Source organism: Petromyzon marinus, chromosome 46 (genome assembly GCF_048934315.1).
Source record: "Petromyzon marinus isolate PM22_M1 ecotype Great Lakes invasive population chromosome 46, UKy_Petmar_22M1.pri1.0, whole genome shotgun sequence".
Classification (NCBI taxonomy): Eukaryota; Metazoa; Chordata; class Hyperoartia; order Petromyzontiformes; family Petromyzontidae; genus Petromyzon; species Petromyzon marinus.
Genome location: NC_133712.1, coordinates 18,501,872 through 18,527,204, shown reverse-complemented (window position 1 = coordinate 18,527,204; position 25,333 = coordinate 18,501,872). Strand labels below are relative to the sequence as shown.

The 25,333-nt window shown below is 44.3% G+C and overlaps 1 protein-coding gene across 1 annotated transcript in view; it reads left to right on the top strand.

Moving 5' to 3' along the window:
- Positions 1–4,023: 4,023 nt before the first annotated feature.
- The window catches only part of LOC116952396 (ADP-ribosylation factor-like protein 8B), a 38,493-nt gene continuing 17,183 nt past the window's right edge, over positions 4,024–25,333 (top strand). The window contains exon 1 of the mRNA XM_032971743.2: positions 4,024–4,233. Coding sequence (XP_032827634.1) covers positions 4,111–4,233 — 123 coding nt within the window. The 5' untranslated portion in view covers positions 4,024–4,110. The remainder of the gene's footprint in view (positions 4,234–25,333) is intronic.

Genomic DNA, 25,333 nt, shown 5'->3' with positions numbered 1-25,333 from the left:
GGTGCATCAGCCAGTCATCTCAGTCATCTTAGTCAGTCGACCCGTGGCACTTGGGTCTGCCCCGTGACGTCATTCCAGCGGGCGTTCAACACTTCACGTGGCCTCAAGGTGCACATGGCCTGGCACAAGCGTCGTGGTGGCGATTGTTGTTGTTAGTGGAGGTGTGCATGCGTTTGTGTGGGGGGTGCGAGGGGATAGCTAGCAGAGTTGCTCCGTTGCTGTGGCTCGTGTGTATTCGGTCTGGGGCCGGGGGAGGTCATGGCGCTGCGATCCCCTGACCTCATGGCCTGCTCTGCTCGCTTAATATTCCACCCCCCCCCCCCCCCCCCCCACATGTGCATGACTCATTGCGGCTGGCCCGGTGTACCCTTTTGCACCCATATAATTTTAAGCCAACTCAGGGGCACTGCAATGTGACCTGTCCTGCGAGGGTGGGCAAATCTCCTGGCACCGGGAAACCATGGGACTTTCCTCCTAGGGACCTTTCGTATTAAAACCCGTTGTGCCAGGCAATCCCCCACTAGGACACTGCGTTTGTGCGCTGCGTGTGTGTGCTCAGTGTGGGGGCCAGGGGGGAGTCGCGGCGCTTGCAGAGTTGCTCCGAGGCCGTGGCACCACATAACCATGTTATATTGACCTATAGCGCTCCATTTACCAAGAATGAATTCTGAGCGCCTGTACTTAGATTGATCATCTTTATTCAGATTGGAGGAATCTGATAATCTTCAAATAGTCCAGGTGGGCGGGTCAGCAAATTACAACAACAAATAATGAAAAAACAATAGGAGTGCAACAAAGAAAAAAGGGAAGCCACGAAAAAGAAAGTATATACATTAAGTACAAATGCATAATGATGTAGTGACATATGATGTCACTACTGTGTTGGCTCGGTATGGGTGCTGTAGGCGGGTGTCACAGAGGTCATGTCAGGCCGTGACACTTTTCGTGAACCCAACAGGACACGTGACCAGACAAAGGGGGGCTAGGGGCCCCAGGGGGGAGCTTGGGGGTAACGTGGTTGGGGGCCTGGACCTTCTCGAAGGATCGAGAAGGGGGGAGTCGCCTGGGGCGGAACCGGCCACACCACGGCAGATATTAGCGGGGTGTGAACAGAGAGCTGGGCTGTTCAACCCCGGGATGAAGACGCCATCAACGGTCCACGAGTCTCCGATCATCGTTCGTGACCAGGCAGCCTATCACCTGGCTTGGTCATGCTGTGTAGTATTCCCCGAGTCTTAGTGAGATTAGGAACGGTGGTCACCACCTTATGTATAGTGTTCACGTTGGTTGTTATGTGTTAGTAAATAGTGTTGCCTCCAATTTGAGTGTGTGCCTCAATTGAACCCACTACAATTATATGAATTCCTGCTGATTTTCAACACTAAATGCAAGCTTGGGCAAGGCAGCAAAACAACAAAAACAGTCCCACACCACCAAGACAAATTGCACATTAAAATTGAACTATTGAAACACGAGTAAGGATCAACGTGACAATCAAATTTGCAAATGTAGTTTTATCCAACACTAATCTGCTTCACGATATGTTTTGAAAGAAGATTTCTTACGATCTTCAGGGGCGGAAACAATGTTGTTGTTCCAAGATGTTGGTGCTACAACGGCAAAGGATTTGCCACCTATTTCCATTCTTGTTCTAAAATTACACTTTTATACAAATATATTTTTTATTTTACCAGGTGAGCCCCACTGGGCTATATAGCTCTTTTTCATAAGTGAACTGGCCGAAATGATAGCTCAACGAAGTGGCTTATTTGGAAATTTATAGCAGGCAAATATTATTAATGCAATATTTACGTGGAGGGAAACCCCAGAGGACCTGGAGATAAATACGCGACCACGGGGAGAGATAGAGACACGCAAACTCCAAATATACAGCAGCAGGCATCATGGTCGGGATCGAACCCACGACCTCCTGCACACCAGGCGATGGAGTTAAAAGGCAATTAGATGAACGTTCTGGTTTCTTGCGTTTACACCCAAATGGTTGCATGGACGTCAACGTATAAGCTATGAGTCTTTTATTTGTATATAGCGTCATTAATGAAAATTACAGACCAAAACTATTGTTGTACAATTGTTAAGGCCACGTGCTGTGTTCACACGGAGGCGCAGGAACCCACACACAGGCGGGAGGGGAGGCAACCAGAAACGGTGCTCTACATCAATTGCCCAAGCTCTGTGGTCCTACATTGGGGACGTTTGGCCAACTCCATTCATACGTGGATACCAATTATAGAGGAAACCCGAGTAACCCTGAGACAACCTGCGAGTGCGAAGAGGTGGGGAAGGGGGAGAAATTTGATGGGAATCCACGTTTCCCTGACTACCCAGGGCCTTGGCAATCCAATCAGTTGCACGCAACCAATTTTTAATTGACATTTTTTAAGTCATTTATTTTACCTTTCCTATACTTTACACTCATATCGTGCTTTTGTATTGTTTGTTTTTTTATCTTGCTGACCCGTCCCTACTGGACATTCACCGGATTCCTGCAGAGTATGTTTTTTGAAATTCTGACCACAAGTATTGTGGTTAATGCAGAGATGATTCCTTGTAAAAGGTTTCAGTTTGGTGTTTTAACATCTTAACACCTGTTTTGTTGCCAGAAAAAATGGGAAAACCTTTTCTCAGTATAAAATTAATATTAAAAAAAAATTAAAACACGCTCTTATGAAATGTGCTAGTAATGGTAGAACTCCACTATTCCAGGAAGTGGCCCCGAAGCTTGCCATAACGTAAGGGACCGTGGTCAATTACACCCAACGTCAGTTGACCGTGAACAATTAGACCCAAGCCGAAACATAACATATAAAAATGTTTAAAAAATATGTATTTATGATAGAATATAGTATTGTCATCAGTATGACATAAGTATTCCAAGTTTGCAGTCTATACCACATTGGGAAGTGGGTTAAAATTTAGTTACAATATTTGAGGATGCGACAACAACGACAAGAACAAGAGTTAATAAAAAGCGTGTAATAAATTTTGATTTAAAGCTTTCGTGACTGCAGTAATTCATATTCTTAGCTCTTTCGGTAAAGTCACGTTGAAGGGAAACAATAAAATAATAATATATATAAAACAATAAAAATTCTCACGACGTTTCGACCATAACACAAACGGTCGTCATTAGGTGTATCGGTTTGCATAAATGTATTTATTTTTAAACGGTGTATCTATTTATTTATTTAAAAAAACGTCAGCGCCACGCGCAGCGATTTGGCAGTTTGTTTAGAAGGACTAGTCCATCTATGGTCTGAAAAGAGGAGGGGGGAGACGAAAAATTAATGGATGCTGTCTGAAAGCCACTGTAAGCGTGAACAATCAATTAAGACCTGAACTGGTTTATCAAATCTTTCCAATGAACCAACACCTCGGCCGTGGCAGATCACTGTTATAATTCAGTAGGCTCACATGACATTGACTTTTCCAAGACAGAGGTTCTTTGTAAGCCATCTGGCTACCATGAGAGATTCGTTCATGAGGCTATCCACATATACAAGCAAAAATACAATTTCAACCGAGAAGATGGATTCTGGCTTAGCAATCATTGGAAAGATTTGATAAACCATTTCAGGTCTTAATTGATTGTTCACGCTTACAGTGGCTTTCAGACAGCATACATTAATTTTTCGTCTCCCGCATCCTCTTTTCAGAACATAGATGGACTAGTCCTTCTAAATAAACTGCCAAATCGCTGCGCGTGGCGTTGACGTTTTTTAATAAATAAATACACCGTTTAAAAATAAATAAATTAATGCACACCGACACACCTGATGACGACCGTTTGTGTTATGGTCGAAACGTCGTGAGAATTTTTATTGTTTTATGTATATTTTATTATTTTATTGTTTCCCTTCAACGTGACTTTACCGAAAGAGCTAAGAATACGTGTAATAAATGTTACGATTCTGAAGTTGCAATTGATTTTTTTACGTCGTGACGTCGTTTTTTAAATATTCGCGATGACTCACCAGCGACGTGTTGACGTCATAGCGTTTCCCCCCCACCTCCCCTGGCCAGTCACGCGCGTCAGTCACGTGATCTCGTGAGCGCAGGCACGGACGGGAATCCGCCACAGTCGCAGCCATGCTCGCCTTCTTCAACCGCTTCCTCGACTGGATCCGCTCCCTCTTCTGGAAGGAGGAGATGGAGCTCACGCTCGTGGGCCTGCAATACTCGGGAAAGACAACGTTCGTCAATGTCATCGCGGTGAGTCGATCGAACCGGACTCGTTCGAGCTGGCCGCCCCAACCGGCCTCGCCTTCCCACCACTCGGACGCCAAGCGCGGTAGCCGCGCTAGGAAAGTCGTAAGGCGTGGTTTGGTGCTAGGCCGCGTATAGTGGAGCAGCAGTCGGGGTTGGGTGACGGACTCGGCGATTGGATTCGAAATAAACAAGAGGGCACAATAGGTGTCCTTCACGTGTCTGTCTCTACACATAAAGCAAAGTGTACTTTACGCCATTCCATCAGCCGTAGGGCCTTCTGGGAGTGCATCATTTCAACATGATTTGGTCAACACCGGCTGAACTCTGGACCAGTTTCAACATTCACTATCTCATCATTAGCTTGAGTCAGGCATGACTTGAATCAATGCTGGTGGACTGCTAGATGTTTATAGGCATTTTTAGATTCTTACGAGAATGGACCATTCTGTGGCTCGTTAGATGTTATACGATTTGTTTTTTCTGCATAAAGCAGTCCTGCTGGGACTGCGGATGAACGGCATAGACCGGACGGCATGAACAGAACAGTACAGTACCAACTAACCGTGTATAGAAACAAAGAACCAAATAGGCGAAACGGCACACGGTGTGGACGAGTCATTATCAAGAGGACTCGAAACATCTGATGCCGTCTGCTCTGTTGGCAGTGGTGCACAACCACAATTAAACTCAACACACTTGTCAATAAAACTGTTTCCTTAAAAGGAAACAATGTAATATGTTTGTGGATTTAATACTGTATCTTTCTACGCCTTGTTTAATCTACAACCCATTTTAACATTCTTTCCGACTCCACTGCTGGATGAAGCCCGCCTCAGGCCCTTTAGGTCATTGGTTTATTTGACCATACTTCTCCATGGTAGTCCGGATTTATGAAGGGGGAGGGCAGGACTAGTTCCGATCTCACTCGCCGGGCCAGAGTACTGAGCTGGCACCGATCGCTGAGATCCTTTCTTTCATTCGACCAAGTTCACCTCACGCTGCAATATATACACCATAATATTACAGTTGGGTTCTGGTAGTCGGTGGTGGGGGAAGAATAGAAATAATGGGACCGGGTTCGTAGCGTAGTGCCCAAACCACTCAGTCCTGCGAAACGATTGATACATTTTCACTCTTGTCATTTGTCTGGACGAATCGCCATCTGCTTCCATCTGTATAGGGATATAGTGTTGTCCCCACGCACACGTGGGTTTTCTATGGGTCACCTGGTTTCCTTCCACATGTATAAACGCTCATTAATTGGCCGAAAACATCTTTCAATTAAAAAACAGTGCAGGACGCAGCTGTAAAATACTCCCACGACTCAGTGTGGCTCTCCTGGATGAATAAGTAAAATAAGTTTCCTTGTGTTTTATTAATTCAGTCACACGATTGTTGCAATATGGAGGTGTATATCTTTAAATAGCAATTTATTATTTTTTCATGCTTGTTTACCCAGGATAGCCTGATTCATCCAGATTTTTTCGGGAGGGTGTTGCCAGGTTTTTGCAGATGTTGCAATGTATAATCCGAATTTGAGCACGTACTTTGCAGACATTCTTTCAGTCGAAGGATATTTGGCAAATACCAGTTAGATTGCGTGGTATTTTGAGAGGAAACTGTACAACCCAGCGGAAAACCCACGCACAACAGGGGGAGAACATTCAAAATCCATACAGAAAAGCACCCAAGTCGGATATGAAACTCAGGGCCTTCTTGCTGTGTGGCACAAGTGTTACCGATGTGCTGACACCCTGCCGCATAATCAGTTTAGTTCCAATGTTGACGTGTACTGTATATGTTTTAGTCAGGATTGTAGTGCAGATTGTAATAAACTGTTGACTGTATTCAAAACATTGCGACGCTATAGTTAAAGCACCACAATCATAAGCTCGCCCAGAGTTATCCTTCTGGGGTCAACTAATAAACAAATTTTGTTGAAGGTCAACAGTAATCCTTTGGATATACTGCTTCCAACCACAGCAACGTGGTATTTCCTGCACTGGCTTAGAGCCACATAAAAACGATCGCATTCCTCGCTTTGTTTTAACAGGTGACCGGCCACTTTGACTTGAGGCAGGTAAATGGCGGTACTTCTGAAAATGGTCTGGCGCCTGCCATAGCAATGTGGATTTATGTTCTTGGATCAGGGCTGGCAACAAAGATGTTTAGTTGAGCAAAGATGCATTGTCCTTAAGAATCGAAATATTTTTTCAGAATATTTACTTATTCTGGAGAAATACGACTTCTTTGCACTGATACTCTGCACAACCTTTTCACGAAGAAATTAAACATTGCTGTATGTATAGGAAAACGAGAACACAATATTTATTTCATGCTGATTCTGAACAGGAAATTATTGTCGTGCTATTTCAACGCGTGTCAATAAAATGGTGTATTTAGCACCACGTGCCGACCTTGGTAAGGAGCAACTAAGCTATCAGTTTAGCTCACTCTGCAGCTTAAACAATCAGTTTGCCACCTTGCATGAATGCCCAGCCTGAGCAATCATTGCATTGCCCGGTGTAATTCTCAATGTCAGCCTTTGTCGCTTTTCGCAAGAGGTGTGGATTTGTATTTATTGTAATGGCCGTTTCTGTGCAGTCATGCTTTAGACGAACGTGCAAAAAATATTGTTTTGGTCAATGTTCTGGAAGATGCTGCTGTACCGTGTCAAGCGAAAAGTGAGCAGTTTGCCAAATGACCGCCGTGTTAACATGCAAGCCAATGGGAAGGCGAGTCGCCAGCATCACGGGGTGGGGGGGGGGGGTATGAAGAAAGAGACAGAAACAGGAAAGGTAGGCCCTTTGAGACCCACCCTCCATTTCGCCCCTGGGTGATGATGAGGCTTTGGTCTTATGCTTGAGAATTGGTCTGCTGAAGAGTTGTGGTGCATCCTCATCCACACTAACATTTCGTAAACATAGAGTGAGGGAAAAAAGTATTTGATCCCCTGCTGATTTTGTACGTTTGCCCACTGACAAAGAAATGATCAGTCTATAATTTTAATGGTAGGTTTATTTGAACAGTGAGAGACAGAATAACAACAAGAAAATCCAGAAAAACGCATGTCAAAAATGTTATAAATTTATTTGCATTTTAATGAGGGAATAAGTATTTGACCCCCTCTCAATCAGAAAGATTTCTGGCTCCCAGGTGTCTTTTATACAGGTAACGAGCTGAGATTAGGAGCACACTCTTAAAGGGAGTGCTCCTAATCTCAGATTGTTACCTGTATAAAAGACACCTGTTCACAGAAGCAATCCATCAGATTCCAAGCTCTCCACCATGGCCAAGACCAAAGAGCTCTCCACGGATGTCAGGGACAAGATTGTAGACCTACACAAGGCTGGAATGGGCTACAAGACCATTGACAAGCAGCTTGGTGAGAAGGTGACAACAGTTGGTGCGATTATTTGCAAATGGAAGAAACACCAAAGAACTGTCAATCTCCCTCGCCCTGGGGCTCCATGCAAGATCTCACCTCGTGGAGTTGCAATGATCATGAGAACGGTGAGGAATCAGCCCAGAACTGCACGGGAGGATCTTGTCAATGATCTCAAGGAAGCTGAGACCATAGTCACCAAGAAAACAATTGGTAACACACTACGCCATGAAGGACTGAAATCCTGCAGCACCTGCAAGGTCTCCCTGCTTAAGAAAGCACATATACATGCCCGTCTGAAGTTTGCCAATTAACATCTGAATTATTCAGAGGACAACTGGGTGAAAGTGTTGTGGTCAGATGAAACTAAAATGGAGCTCTTTGGCATCAACTCAACTCGCCGTGTTTGGAGGAGTGCTGCCTATGACCCCAAGAACACCATCCCCACCGTCAAACATGGAGGTGGAAACATTATGCTTTGGGGGTGTTTTTCTGCTAAGGGGACAGGACAACTTCACCGCATCAAAGGGACGATGGACGGGGCCATGTACCGTCAAATCTTGGGTGAGAACCTCCTTCCCTCAGCCAGGGCATTGAAAATGGATCGTGGATGGGTATTCTAGCATGACAATGACCCAAAACACACGGCCAAGGTAACAAAGGAGTGGCTCAAGAAGAAGCGCATTAAGGTCCTGGAGTGGCCAAGCCAGTCTCCAGGCCCTAATCCCATAGAAAATCTGTGGAGGGAGCTGAAGGTTCGAGTTACCAAACATCAGCCTCGAAACCTTAATGACTTTGAGAAGATCTACAAAGAGGAGTGGGACAAAATCCCTCCTGAGATGTGTGCAAACCTGGTGGCCAACTACAAGAAACGTCTGACCTCTGTGATTGCCAACAAGGGTTTTGCCACCAAGTACTAAATCATGTTTTGCAGAGGGGTCAAATACTTATTTCCCTCATTAAAATGCAAATCAATTTATAACATTTTTGACATGCGTTTTTCTGGATTTTTTTGTTGTTATTCTGTCTCTCACTGTTCAAATAAACCTACCATTAAAATTATAGACTGATCATTTCTTTGTCAGTGGGCAAACGTACAAAATCAGCAGGGGATCAAATACTTTTTTCCCTCACTGTACGCCTTTCGTAGAGGCCAAGTTGTGTATGTTATTGTTCACTCTAACATGCACTGCAAGGTAATGTGTGTTTATGGTTATTACTATTAATTGATCAATACTTTTTTACGTAAATCCTATCCACAAATGAGACTAATGTAAATGTGCAGTTAAAAAGTTGGGGGAAATGGGCCATTTGTGTGACGTATAGATCAGTGCATTTGAACAGATTTAAATTTGGCTCTGTTTCAATCCTCTGTTCGTGAAATAAGTGCCACCTATAGTGATGGCCAATAGTGGCTGTCACGTGGAGATTGGCCTCAATCTTATGAACATATAATTTCCACCACTGGCTCTTAGCTGCCAACAGAGAGGAATCCCATCAATGCGATGTTTGAGCCTGGAGACATTTGTAATGTTTTCGCGTGCATTATGTACTATACATGGGTCCTGGATGAGCTCATAGTTTCAGTGGGCACTATTCATGGTGTACGGGAAGGTACGTGATAACAGTCGGCAATACCGGGCCATTGGAATGTCATTGAGTTCCCCGAGTTGAAACCTTTGGAAACACGGCTGCTGAATTTAACGGCAAGTGATACTACTGAGGGCACAGCTCTGACCTTTGGTTTGGTGCTGTAGACTAATTTGGCTATGTTGTTCAGTAAATTGTACTGGACCGTAAATTGTGTGCAAGGCAACCATGTCACCCATGCTGTAATGGGTGTGATTATTGATGGAAGGCTCACCCACCAAAAGAGTTTAAAGGCTCCAGAGCAATAATGTGGTTTTACTTTTCGTGGGTGTCGTTCACAGACACTTGTGGATTCAGTGTCAGGCTGCAGTCAGTAAACGATGCTGAGAGCTCGAACTGGATGTTACCTTAAATGTCCAAATCCAAGCCTTCTATTTTATGAGCACATTAGAGACATATATACAGTTTTAACAATACATTAGGCTGTAATTATATGTATGAAAATTGTTAGCAAAAAATATTCACATGATAGTACTTTGTAAAATAAATATTTAATTTCCTCATGTTCTTTAGACATCAAACTGCACTAGGTTTTCAACATATGCATAAATCTCGCACATTGTGCAAGTGTCCATACAGTACACTCAAGTGCATGCTTGATACAAACAGGATCACCAAGCCACTTGGTGGCTGATCGTTTCAGTGTAATATATGTGTCTTCAACTTGTGGCCCTTTAAGACCAACGCAGTGGCCCACAGAGATATGGCCCACCGAGAGATATGGCTTGTCAAAGCATAGAGATATATACTGTATTAGTAATATGGCATCGAGATAGAAAAATATATAGATGAGAGACCTGGAGAGGAAGTAGAGATTTAGTGGTCACGTGCAATAGGTGTGATGTCATGGTGTCATATGACCTGCCAAGTCATACCTGTTTTATTGTGGTCGGCTGGCAAATATAGTTGAACAACCCTTGACATGCATCTTCCTTTGATACATATTTTGATACAAAATATTAGTCCTTAATACAGTCACATTTTCAAATATCATTTGTAACTTTGATCCTTACCGATGTATCGATAGTTCAATTTTAATGTCAAATTTTATTGAGGGACTGTATTGCCTTGGTGTGGTCTGCAACAGTTTTTTTGGTCTTTTACTGCCTTTTCCAAACTTGAAAATTGATGTACTTATGCCTTTTGAACTTATATACTTTTTAATTTTTAATTCAGGGGTGCCACAGTGGCTTGATGGTATGCCGCCATTGTACTTGGAGTTTGCATGTTCTCCCTGTTGTCACGTGGATTATTTCTCCGAGTCCTCCTGTTTTTCCATTTATTCATAAAAATTCGTTTATATTATTTATATTATTTGGCTGCTTTAAATTTACACGTGATAAGCCACTTCAATGAGCTATCATTTATGATCAGATCACTTCTGAAAAGTCGCTAATAGCTCAGAGCGCTTTACCTGGTTAAATAAAAAAATGGTTACTTTTTTCTATATTGTACTCCAATCGTTTTTGTATTCTTTGTTGTTGGAACTTCCTGACCCGCCTGTACTGGACATCTGTGAAAAAGAGCTTCATAGCTCATCGCATTCTTCCAGTATATATTCAGATTCTGATAAGCAGAGCCAGCTTTCAGATTGACTTTGGCGAAAACACATAATTACTTTTCAAGGTTGTCAGTTCAAATCTCAGAAAGCGTGGCCTTCCTCTACTCATGGATGGATAAAGAAGACGCACTTTGTCGAAAGTAACCAGTCCCTGCCATGGGACTGTAGAATTTCCACCATTGGTTCTACGCCACTAACTCAATTGAGTAGGGAGATACTGATTTATTTTTGGCATGCTGTTTAGTAATGAGTCCGTAACGCCAGTTAAACCCCCCAGTGGCACAGCATGAGTACTCCGTGTACACCCTGTGAATTGCTTGTAATAGCCTGGTACATAATGTACATTTTTTGGGGTCTTTGAGGGTCAATGCCAAGATGTAAACATTTATGCATTTTGTTAGTTTCGAGGGACTTCTGAAAGGGGTTAACATACGCCACTTTTATTGTACCATTTATTCACATTTGCTTTTGGGGCTGTGATCCAATTATAATGGTTTCAAGGTGATCCACAGTAGACACAGACAATGCAAGAAGTGCTTTGCACTATGGCCAAATGCTCATTCGCCTGTAAGTCGAATGCATTCCCATAACACTGGTTGAGGTGTGGTTCTTCTGGTGGCACCGATGCCCGTGAGTGCTTGCCGCAGATCACGCACCCGACCTTGCCACACCTGCTGAGACGAGGGTCTCATGTGTCGCTTGATACCCACCAGTGAGTTTTGTGCTGTTGGCATAAAATATAATTCAAAATGTATTTAATTCAGTCCCAACACTGCAAACTTATTCGAAGCACAGTGAATGATGCACCTCCAAGTGAACTGCTGTATATACAGTGACATGCCTCTGCTGCTGTGTGAAATCTGAGATAAAATCCAAAGTTTCCCTGACCCTCGCTCTGCACAGGACCTTTCTGCATGGATTGTGACAGCTGCATGGTATATTTCTTACTTCAAATATTTAGGAAGCAGCACAGGTCTTGGTTCACAGCTGCACGGTTGAGGAGTGGGTGGTGCAAGGAAAGAGGTGGTGTGGTACGCGCAACGGTCGAGCTGTCCCACACTCCGCGTGTGACTCGCTCTCTCTGATCCTATTATTCAGTTGAGTCCGGGAAAAATGCCACACTCCTACATGCAAAGGGCTGTCTCACTTCTCCTTACCTTTTCCCAAAATCGTTCATGAAAGATTGGTCGTCCTGAGTTTGCCCTAGCTACTGGTGTATTGTTTTAGCATTTTGACAATATTTAAGTGAGATAAACCACACAAAAATAAACCAAAACTTTTCAAGATCATGGAGGGAGAAGTGAGGCAGCCCTCCATAGCCCATTGTTGAGTATGGATGCACGTGGCATTGTTTCCATAACTACCAGCCTTGTTGAGTACAGTACTTTTTGGTGAGTACAGTACTCATTTACTAATTTATCTTGTGTAATTATACAGCATGTCATGTCTTGTTTGTTAAACTGAGGTCACTGCTCCGTTTCGTGCAGTTAAACTGGGGTCACTCTAATGTCAGGTGTATTTTATTTCCTGCCTCAACACCAAGAGCACGATTGGGCTATAAATACCCAAATATATTGATAATGCTGGTGAAATCGCATTCTGCTGTCTACGCACTGATTTGTCCAAGCCCAAGGACGCAGTTTCATGATCACCAGCTCAACTTGGTGTAAGAAAGTTGGGTGTTGTGCTGTTGTCGCAGATAAAATCGCGCTGGATTTGAATTTCTTAGCCAACTAGCCTATAGCCCGTCCAAGGACGGGTGTATATTGCAGTTAATCTGATATATCCAATCGAAAATAATGACCCGCTCATGATTATCAATGAGGGGGTGCGGGCGGGACCCACATGAGTGACGTCATTAGCTTATGATTATTGATGAGGGGGGGAGCTCCATGTGCAGTGACGTCATCTGCTCATGATTATGAAAGGGGTGCGGCATGTGGAGTGACGTCACGCGTGGGACACATTCTTGGCTTATATTAGTAATGAGGCGTAGATAGATATTGGCGGCGCTGTCTTTGCCGAGCTGCCTAAACATCTTCGGCTGCTGGGGGGAAGGAACGCAGCACCAAAATAACCGGTGTCGGCACCATGGGAAAGGTAGCATTTGTTCATGCTGTTGATGAACAGCGACGTGAAGAGCTAACACGTTTTAGACAAACACATCAAATGCCTCGAGACGTCACTATGCCACGTGCCCCCCCCCCGCGCTGGAGGACTTTAGTTCAGCGGCCGTCTCCTCTGCGATTGGCCAGAGGTGGAGTTGCAAGTCTGCCCTCGTGTGACCACGCGTCATCGGTGTGAAACCCGGTCTTGTGAAACCGCAAAGTAGCGCCACGTTTGTGTCGCCTGAAGCGCCACCACAAAAATCCCAGCGGGGGAATTTAAAGTCCATGTAATTGACTGCAGCCGAGTGACGTGACCTGACGCCTCGTGTTTTTATGGTCCAAGACACCTGCTCAAGTAGCTCTGAACATGTCTTTATTTTACCTTAAATTTAAATACTGTTATAAATTTCACACGAGAAATATTGCCTAGGTTATTTTATAAAACAAGATGCTGCATTTGGCAAAACACGATATTGTTTCGTTAAAATCCTTTTGTCGTCAACATTTACCCAACGTGCTTTAATGATGTTCCATATTTTCGGTGTTAATTGTTTGTCTTGTTACATGTGGCATGAGCATTCTGTACGAGATATGATTCATGGATAGGGTTCCATTGTGAGTTTGCCAATGAATTGCCAGAATGTTAAATCAAGTGCACTAGTTCATGTTGAGGGTGTTTGCACGCTCTAAATGCATACACTGTTATTGAATAATGAGTTAATTCAGTGCTAGAATGCATCGTGGCCTGCGGAAGTGCCGTGTGCCTATTTGGCGCACTGCTCAGCACGAGTTGTCTAGTTGAGTGGCACGTCTGTTCCTGCCAGCATGTTTGTTTGGGTAAATCTTCCCGTTTGGTGACCAGACTCCCACGGTGGATTTTGGGTATATATCATTAGTATCTTCATATGCATCCTATTGTGCTTTTACGATTTAAAAATATTCCCCTCACCCCTATCCAGCAAGAAGAAATGAGAAACAAAACTCGGAGGTGCAGGAATATTTTCGTTCAAGCGAAAGTGCCAATAATAAATGTATTCTCTGTTTGTATTATTCACTTTAGAGAGCTATGTCGGTTAGTAGACAGGCAGGTACATAAACAGGTGTGTTTACGTGTCGGTATGCATGTATAGTGACATCGGGGATGTCACTGTATCGTGCCGGCCCGAGAGGGTCGTGCCGTTCGATGTTCCTACATTGTGGACAGCACCGTGTGGGTGGCTGTGTGTAATACCAGCCCTAGCGGGGCTTGGCGAGCACTGGGATAGTGCGGGCACCACGCACAGCGTGTGGTGGGGGCTCCCTCAAGGGGGAGGGGGTGAGTGTCAGCCCAGGGGCAGGGTTTGGCCGTGGCACTCTGGTTGACCCCGTAGACACGTCATCAGGAATGTCCACATAGGGGGCCCCAGGTGGGGGCACTGGTGGGTGATCACATGTCCGGAGGTAGCTCTTGAGAAGGTTCGAGAGGGAACGAGAATGTTCATGAAGGCGGGCGGGGCCGAGGGCGGAGCGGTTCCGACCGGAGAAGGATATAAGACGGGTCCCTGAGAGGGACCGGGGGTCTCTTCGTTCTACAAGCTGGAAGCTTTGCGTCTCAAGCTGAAAGCTCTTCGTCCTACAGGGGACCACGTGTTCGGAGACCCGAGTGAGGGTCCGACCCTTCGTAGCAGTAACTCCCCCTGTATAGTGTAGTGAGCTGGGTGGTCACCACCCTAGGTTGTATCTGGTAAAGGGGCAGTTACCCCTTTGTGTTACGGTGTTACAATAAATGTGTTGCCTCTAAAAGGAACAACGTCTGCGACTCAGTTGGACTCACTACACATGCATACAGACAGGTAGGTAGGTTGGAAAGCAGGCAGGCAGGTAGGAAGGCAGCTGAAACGGTTTTGCCCTTTGTAAAGGCAGGATGAAAGACCTGTGCAGGTAGTTTGCAGGCAGACAGGCTGCGAAGGTAGGTTGACCGGAAGGTTAGCAAGCAGTGCTTACTCGCCATTGGTAGTCCAGGTAACCCTACACCTGGGTTGTCATTGCCAAGTTTGAGCCAGTGTCCAGCTCCTGCAGAATACCCAGCCTGCAGGCAATGGCTGCCTGCAACGTGCACAAGGAAAAATTTTGAGCGTGCCCTGGCTGGTAATGCAAGAAAGTGACGTTCACAACCCTGGGTTTTATTTAGTTGTGGTAATGACACGAGCACACCACCACGACCAAGAGGCTCCTGCCAAGAGTGTCGTGGAGCGAGTTATGCCGACGTTTGTCTGGCGTCGTGGTGACGTTTGTTTTGGTAGCTCGGAAGCAGTGTGCCTGTTCGTACCACGTGTGGTATGTGTTTATTACGTTCAGGCACGAGTGCATCGATGAATCATCACTGTTTACATACAGGCTCTGCACACTTGGTACTCAGCAGCTGATTTTCTAAGGCTGGTCATGTCAATAATTGTTAATACGAGACTCATCACTCTTCTGTTGCTACTGCCATGGTTACTTTTCCCATCAACTTTAATTGTTGATTCCTCCACCACTCATGTTGAGGACCCGGGATATCAGACACTCCTCAACCACAACACTGCAGGTCAAAACGCACTCATACACTCACCCAACCACTCAAACTATGCCACACACTCAAACACTCACCAAATGACTTGCTTGCCCACTCACCACACTGAAGGTCAACACTCATCTTCTGCTTCTTTTCTCGCACTGCTCCACTTTGGAATTCCCTCCCATCGTATCCTTTCCCCAAGCTCTGAAAATAATAACCTTGCTCAATTGAAAACGTGTTACACTTTCTATTTAAACTTTGATAATCGTGCTGTTTGTTGCTGACCGCTTGATGTTTTTGGGCCGTTTCTCAACAACTTTAAAATAAATAAATATGTATAGCGAGCGGGGGGACTCACGTAAGTAAGATGAGGAACTCAGCTTAAACACGTGACAAGTTGACCCTGTTGCGCTTGCTCTACATTGGCGTATTTTCCTTTAGCGTGCCTTTGTGTGCCAATTGGCCGGGCGGCCCCTTTACTTTGAGCACTTAGCTCAAGATAAGGACGGTTCAAGTTTTTAATTCCACTCAGCTCATCCCATTGTAATGAATATCACTGGAAAGTTAACGTTGGTTGTTTTGCAAAATGTCTGCTGCTGACTCAGGGCTGGCTGCTAGTGGGGACGAGAACTGCCCCAACACTTCACTGAGCAGGGAGACACAGTCCCTTGCTTTTCTTTCATTGCAATGGAGTCGATTGGCTGCAGAAAACAAAGTAATAATAATTCCTTGGGCGGGTGGTGGGCACTTGCATAGCGAGGTTTATTATCAAACAGGTGTTATGCATGGTGGCGTAAGCCTAAATTATATTTTTGGGAGGGATCTTGGTGGATTGTATATAGTTACGTAAAATTACCAAATCTGCAAGGTGGTCAGAATAATGCAGTACAGCAAGAGATTTCTTCAACTAGTCTGCAAAATCCCCCCCCTATTAATTGTTTTCTTCGGGTACTCCAGTTTCCTTCCACTCGCTGAACACTCATTGAAATGTATTGTCTAAATATCCCAAAGCAGGACTCCTCTGAAATAGACTTGGTGAGCTTTTGTTGATAAATTACATTGTCGTTAATATTATTTATACACATGAAGTACAATGTCGGGCTGATGGTGTTGGGATCAAAGACGTGCAGTGGTGGAAGAGAAACTCATGTCTGTCAATTTATAATCATGCAGTTCAGACACACCACATATTGAACCCTCTGGGGCAGCTCACGCCTGATGCGCAGGACAGCTGGCAATGCTAAGCAGCTCCTTTTGCTTGTAGAGAAGCAGGAAAGAGCGGCTTGCATCCGTTCATCACACGTGGCCAGCTGGCCTCTCATTGAGCAGGTACGAGAGGCAGATAATGAGAAATGCAATCGTTCGCTGCGGCTCGGCAATAAGCAGGACGCGGCTCAAAGACTCCCGAACACAGTATCCCTACAGGACACACGAGGAACCCCTTAATGAACACGGGAGGCCGTGGCGGTGCGCACACGGCATCGGCGGAGCCGCTTTGGGTGCGGTAACGAGCGGAAGGTGGGAAGCCTGGCGTCGTGTAGCGAGGGTGCGGCTGCCCTGGGAGCCGCCGTGAAAACAAAAGACGATTGTTCATCGCGCGTCGCACGCGAAGCCACGATGATGACAGGAAAATGAACCGTGCCAAGAGGAGTCACGTTTAAGTCTAATTGGTCATTCCTGTGAGACCTTCATCCAGATTTAAGAAGCCGGGTCAGGTGACACTGGTATTCTGACTTCCTGGATATGCTTGAAGATGCTTGGTGCAGTTTCTTGCGAAATGCCATTTATGCTAAGTATTGGTTGTGAGAATTGTTTTCTAATTCACCATTGAGCTGAAACAAGGCCAACTGGTGCACACAGTTAAATGCTTGTACACATGACAATTTCATTTGTTTGGCTGTGTGAGTTGGTGGAGAGTTACATGACAAAACATTTTCAAGATTTCTGCGTAGCCTAAAACAAACATCAATTATGAAATAATAATCATTGACGTATTTAATTTTATATATTTTTTTCTTTACGCAACACGTTCTGTGATTTTCTCTTTTTACAAATCTGTGTATTGAGTGACTGATAGATGGGGGAGTTCACCACTTAGTATGAGAACATGCTTTTATCTGTGATGGCCACTTGGCATCCGAAGGTGGGGTGTGAGTGATGCTGGCTAGGTGCACTTCTTCCTGCTGCAAGCCCATGTGTGCATGCATCTGTGGTGGAGGTTGCTGTGTGGCAGGAAGCGTTTCCCAAGACACCGCAAACACGAGGAAGTTACTGCTCGTTCAGGATGAGAGACCGGGCAAACTGACCACGTGCCGCATGGAAGCCTAGCGAGGGGCTTTGTTATTTACTCGCCAGCGTACCTCCAATTCAGTTCTCACTTGGACACTTGGCTTATCCCATGAAGTCAGAGTGGTACTCATCTTACCGGTGACCTAGAGTCCATGGTGAAAATTCCACATCGCCATGGCCTTTCTCAACCCAGGACATCAATCCATTTCTTGGCTTTTATGAATTGTAATGGGTGTACGATTGAGCTTTCTGCTTGAGGCCTATGTTTTTAAATCATAATGTTTTTTAACTATAATAATGATAATTTAGCACATTTGCTATTCGCTCACACGAAGCGCAAGGCTATCACATACCTGTCAACCCCTTATCAGTGCCTATCTTATTACAGACCAGTTCAAACTGTATTGGTCACCCCGTGCCTTTATAAATATCAACGGTCATCCTACAAAGTCCCATCACATGGGAGAGACGAAAAAAATGTGTTGCCCATATTGAAATATAGACCTGAACTCAATTTCCCTTTTACAAGAATACGGGTAAACCGTATGGGTTGACAGGTATGCTATCATGGAAGGCGCTATGTTTCACAAAGATTACCATTAAGGGATGATTGCTCTGTGTAATCCCAATTGATTAATTATTGTGGGTGGTTTTTCCAGTTTTGGAAAATGTGGACCGTGATGCAGGCACACAATGGCCTACTTGTCACAAATTACGTCATGGGATCTTTAACAGCCGCTGTGAAGCAAACGGAGTGTAATGTTTCGTTTCGGTTATTACACCTGTTGTCATGACTAGGACAGCCTCCCGAATTCGAGCCTCAAACCTTGTGACAAGCGGCTATCGCACTATTGCTGGGCCATGTCACTGCCCACCGCAGTCGGGAGTGGTTGAGAATGGCTTTCCAAGGATTTCTGTCGAACGTGTAAATGTCGAGAAACTCATAACAGATGCATGAGCGCAGGCCGGAAAACCATGAGTTTCAAACAACACGCATTATGAAAAGACCATCAGCAGTTTTTGAAGTTCTGCATTGTGGTCCTCTCGTCTTCGGGTCACCATTTTGAGCAAATGTGGCCGTCTAACAGGGAGTAATGAGACACAACTATGAACCGATGTCGTCATAATTGGGACTCATCAGTACAGTATAGTAACTAAATCTGAAACAAAAGTTGTCTGATAAATTACTTTTAAGTGCTGTTCACCCACTTTCCTGTGAGGTGGGATCCATTATCGTTGTAACAAAATGTTAACGCCTTGCCAAGTGCTGCTTGTTTAATGGGATAATCTGACACTGGCCTTGATTTTAACTGACAATCTCAATTGGTAACGCAACAATATCTCGGCATCTTGAAGCGGTTAGCTCTCGTTACATTTCTGTGCAGTGGTGAAGTCCAGTGTGTGCATTGCTGGCTGTGGGCCTATACAAAAATGAAGGCTATTATTTCACTCTGCTTAATTCCCAGCCAGTGGTTTCACATGTGGAAATATATTTGGCCGAGCCATAAAATTGACGGCCGCACTTTCTCTGCACGTTAGAAATTAAATGAGCGATACTGTGGAAATGACAATTTGCAGTGTGAAGCCTAATGAATAGCCTTTGGCAAATCAGTAAAGGAAGCCAGTGAAAACCGCACAGTGAGCTCATGAGTCAGCCTTTATAAAGGAGGAACCAAGCTTTTCTATCTCCATACTTCTGCCAAAATGTCTTGAAAATACAGTGCAACATACCTGTCATGTGTGATGCTTGCCAGCTTGCGTACCAGTTCAAAGGCTGATGTGTCTTTCAAAACAAACATGGTTTCGTGTTGGATTGGGGGTTACCACTGCATCAGGTAGTTTGGGCCCTTTTACATAAGTTTATATTTTTACTATTGTTTTTTTTGCTTTTATCTCTGTCATAAAATGGCCACTTGCACTGTCTGCATCATGAGACGAAGACTTTCATTTGCAAGCTATCGCAATGAGCAGAGCACCACCTCGAGTCCTCGGAAGATTATATCACGGACTTCGTCTGAAGTCGCGTCGGTTGGCCTTTTCATCCACCTTGAAAATATGTTCTGAGAGAAGTGAACTTTCTTGTTTTGCAGCAGGTGAGAGGGTGGAGTTATATCCTGGTTTGCAGTCTTTACACTGCGCTACAACCATAACGACAGTTCAAGGCACATTTCATTAATTCCTTCCAAGGGCCCTGAAAATGAATCGCAGATCACTTGAACTATTGCAGAGGTACAACGCTTGGTGCATTGTGATCGCCCAATGCATCCGTCATTTAGAAGCACAGAGTGGCAGCTTGAGTGCATTCACGCCATCAGCTGCGGTATAAAGGTACACCATGGCTTTTATCCTTGCACACATTAATTTATCCTCCGCATTTCCATAAATGAGCACATTTATGTTTCGTTCCTTTATGACACGAGCGCAACACAGAGAACTAAGAGAGTGATCATGCCCATCGGCTTCTCCATCAGCAGCCTGAAACCAGCTGTGTAAATTTCACATCCTTCTGGAGAGGTGCATCTTCTCAATTGGACAACTGCTGGCAACTACTCGCAGAGACCGATTATTATTTTTATTGACTAAAAGATGATGAGCCAAGTGAACAGAATCCTTGACTTGGATCTGGACTTGCTACCCTTCTAAAGTGTGAGTCGTACTCTGGCACAGTCTTGCCCCGCTGGTTCCTGTTATAAATGAATGACCCTCACAGATAATTATTATTCGGTGACTTAAATGAGATGGATCTCCTCCCCACCAATGTGAAGCGTTGAGCCTTCTCCCCAAGTCCACCGTGGCTTTTGCTGCTTTGTGTTGTAAAAAATGAAAATGGGCCACCCATCTTCTCTTGGGCGGGTCTTTTTTTACGAGTGTGCCCTCGTGCATTTTCCGCCGCGGCTGTTGCTCACTTCTGCATCACTCGGCATGCTGCGCGTGGGAATCCCATTTCGGTTTGCTTGGAAGCCGACAGTTGGGATTGTGTCTGCACTGAACTATCCTGCCTGCAAGAGTTGAAATTAAATCAAATCATCCTTGTGCAATGATCGTCAATGTACACACAAAGACAAAGATCTCCTCTCCCCCTCCCATAGCCTTTTAACCAACTGCTAGGGATAAGTGTTTTTAGTGAGCATGTGGCAGCTGAATTGAAATTGCAATGAAAACGCCCATGTGCAGGTGCTGTGTTGAATGCACAACTCCGGTCTGATAAATGATTGTGTAGACTCGCCTGCATTGATCTTTGTGTGGTGGCTTAACATGGCCCAGCCACGGTGACATGGCCCAACAGTAGAGCGTTCGCCGCTTGTTGCAGAGGTTCGCTATTACAATCCGGCAGGCTGCCCTAATTAATACTGCGGGAGTGTATTGGCAAAAACAATACTACGCGCCATCTGCTTCACAGTTGATATTAATGATCCCCCCCGATGGCATTCGAAATTAGGAAGCCATTGTACGCTGATGCCTCGGTCAAATTTGCCAATTTTTTAAATTTACTCATGGGATTAAACATAGTAATCACCTCCCCTACTAGAAGACTATACCTGTCTGTGAAACATAGCACCCTGGACAACAAGAATGTAGAGAATACCCAATGTGCTAAATGCTTGTCATTAATCACTAAATTAGACTTGTGCCACCACAGGTTACAAGTGCTAATTTCAGTCTATGTTAACTCAGCCCATCATTCCTTCATGCTGAGTGAAATATGTACCAATTTGTGAGAAATCAGAAGTGATTGTTCAGTGGAGAGGCTGGCACCCCTACGCCTCCCGCCCACCACCTGCATCCTTCCTGGGACTTCCAACAGAGATGAAAGATGACCCACGGTCGTTACAACAGGGAAACACTTTTACTTTGAATTGTTCTAACTTTTTTAGACAGTATTTTAACCTACAAAGGCAAAGATCCTCCGTATAGCCCTAAGAGGCTGTAGGGCAAGTGCGGTTCGCGAGTACTTTTTAAGGCAGGCACAGCACACAAGCGGGTGGGGTGGCTGGTACTATGCCTGGCTGCCTTTGTACACCGGGTACTAATTTAAGGCTTAGTCGACCAAAGGAAGGCTCGCATCTGGTTCAGATAGTTGTCATCGATATTCGTCGTGAGTGGAAAGCTGGGTTCATAGCACAGTGCGCTAACCACTGCTTATTTTTGTCTTTAATACACACACACACACATATTCTTTGGTTCTTTCGGTAAAGTCACGTCGATAGAAAATATATATATATAAAAGCCACGACGTTTCGATCACAACACAAGCGATCGTCTTCAGGAGGAAAGAGGGGGAAGGTCACAGAAGGCGACCGCTTTTGAAGGCTTAAAATAAGTGGGCGTGGCACAACCGCTGTGGCGGCTGGCATGGAACATATGCAGGGCCACAAAACGTACGGGTGTCAGAACGAAGTAGGCGGGGCATATGTGCCCTGGGGTAAGGTAACAAGAAAACACATCACAAATCAAGTCATGACTTGACCTGTGCTCCCTTAAGAAAAACACAAATCAAGTCAAGACCCAAAGTGGTTGACGACATCTTTCCAATGATTGCTGAGTTTGTACCCATCCTCTCGGCTGAAGTTGTCTGTCTGTATATATGGATGGCTTCATGAACGAATCTTTGTTGATAGCCAGTGGGCTTGCAAAGCACCATCGCATTAGAGAAATCAATTTTGCGTGAGCCAGCCGCATTAAAATAATGATCTGCCACGGCAGAAGTATTGGTCCTACCGTGTTTCAAATCTGCCTTATGCTCACAAATACGGTCCGAGACATGTTGCTTAGACTTGGACCGTGTTCGTATATTAATTCTGTAACCGTCCCCCTCTTTCCTCCGGAAGACTATCGCTTGTGTTGTAATTGAAACGTTGTGGTTTTTATATTTTTATTTTATTTTTTCTATTTACGTGACTTTACCGAAAGAACCGAAGAATATGAATTCCTGGTAATGTAAGAGGAGGGGGTTCATCATCACAATGTCTGTGTGCAGTAGGCAAGTGAATGTTCATGTGGCGCTTGAATTTATTAAAATGCCAACGTGGAACAAATCCACCGTGGACTGCCTCTAGGACTTACTTTGTCTATGAAAGGGTGGCAAGAGTGGCAGGTGCAGTGTTAACACTCGTGCCTCGTAGCAAGAACCTGGGTTCGATTCCCAACTTGTGTGGCTTTCTTTCTAGAGTTTGTATGATCTCACCCTGTTCTGGATAGGTTACCTCCAGCTAGGTTCCTGCCAAAGTTAAAATTAAAAAAACACAATTTAACCGGTATTGGCCAAACATCCAATTGCTGATCATTTACCTCCAAATCACACATGGGGACATCACCCCCTGCTCTGAAGACATTGCAGGAGTCTACTGAAAACAGTCTTGAGATTCATTGAGGCATTCCTGGGTAAAAATGCATCATAATAAATAATGCAATAATTCAGAGCGCTGTTAGAAACAGACTCATTCAGGCTTCTGCCCAGCTACACGGCTCCTCCAGTGGTTTGTTTTAGCAGTCGTGCTGCAGCACCCTCCTTATGCGATTGTCACGCTCTTTTGATTTTCTCAGCGATTGTCACAGAAATGCATTTACCCTCTTTCATAGCCACAAGGTGAGCCTGATTGTTCTTTGGGGGGCGCGCTATTCAATTATTTGTGGACAGAAAATAGCCTGGCGACAGGGATTGTTCAACTTTGCTTCGTGGTGCTCATTTTTCTTGATTTTGTCTTGGCTGCGGAAGCTGTGTTCAGCATGGACACGACCCAGAGGTTACTAGTTCGAATCCAGTGGCTGCCTTGGTTAATGCTCCTATGTGTATGAGCGAAAAATATACTACTTGCCATCTGCTTCACAGTTGACATGAAAGATCCTAGTAATAGGTTTTTACCCTTTTATCTGGCACCAGAACTGACACCTTTATATATATCTTGCTACTGGCAAAGGAGGTCTCATAATGTCAATGCTTACCCCGAGCTCTCAATACTCTGATAGTGCGCTGTTTTTGAGTTGTACACCTTTTGGCGTCATCTGGTCCAACACCAGTGGAGACTAGGCTCTAAGAAAAGCCGTCTCAGGTGTGGACCAATCAATTTCAAGGACAGTGCATATCATTATCAGAGTTTTGATTTAAAGCTTTTGTGACTGCAGGGATTCATATTCTTGGTTTTTTCGGTAAAGTCACGTTGAAGGGAAACAATAAAATAATAACCGCCACTTTTTTCAAATTTTCTTGTGGTTTTCACACCTGATGATGATTGCTTGTGTTGCAGTCGAAACGTCGTGAGAATTTTATTGTTTTAGATTTTTATTATTTTATTGTTTCCCTTCTACGTGACTTTACTGAAAGAACCAAGAATATTATCAGAGTTTTCTCTTTTTGTTTGCATTTTGACTGCTTGTGTTGTGGTTATTGCAAACATGATCCCTTGTATAAAGGTGTCAGTTTTGTTGCTAGGTAAAAACCTCAGTTTAACACGTAGGCTTTCGCGACCAATATTATTCATAATAAAGGTTTTTGGGTTAGATCGCGTTTATTTATAAATGTGTCGTAACCCTCCACCACCCGACATGGCCAATCAGCAAAAAAAAGGTGTCACGTTGACAAAAGACAAATAATTCACTACTTTAGCCCACCGGTGTGTTGAAGAGTGAATCCACATTTACAGTTTGAGTACGACGTTTTGCTACTGGCAAAGGAGGTCTCATAATGAAAGATCCTGTGGTGTCATTTGTAAGAGTGCCATTGTGTGCCGGCGTCATGGTGCAAATTTGCCAAATTAAAAAAATTGCCTGCAAATGACTGTTGAAATATATATAGCAACATCTCCACCGACTGCCAAAACCTGGCAGGACCGTCCTGAAAAAAAATATTTGGTGAGGTTTTCTGGGAATCACAAGCAGAGCAATAATAATAATGAACCTTCACCTCACGGTGCCCAGCTGTTCACACTGTTCGTTTCGATGGTCAGTATGTCACACACTGGAGTGCTTTCTCATGGTTTGAGAATATCTCCTGTCTCGGCGCACAAAACAAATGTGGTGCACTTATTTCCATTGGTGGCCATGACTTTTTAGTAGAAATTCCACATTCCTCTGGTGGGCATCAGTCTCAATCTCCAGAACAATCTTGTTTAACTTCTCAGAGTAGTGCAGTGCAATTTTATCGACCACAGATATAATGAGCCAATCGCTCTATCTGCAGCACCTCCCCGCCACGTCAGGAATGTAGCAATTCACCCGTTCTTATGTTTAATAAACTATAACGATTTGGGATTTTTAATTTGATTAGTATTTTTCCCATGCATTGTAAACCTATTGCAAGCAGCATATATTAATGAGATCAAGAATTATCAGAAACAAATATATATTTGGTAGCTCGGGTTAAACACAACTTTGTTGCTTTCTACAAATGTTGCTTAATATCCTGTGATTTATGGTGCAACTGTGTAGCTTTTGTTGGGCAACAAAGTAGCACATTGCAGAGCCATTCAACTCATTAGAGGACCAGGAAGTCCGGTAAGGGTCCATCTAGGCAAGAAAAGGTGACTACTCACACTATGAATTCACAAACTCCAGGTGTTTTAGATCGGGAAATAAAC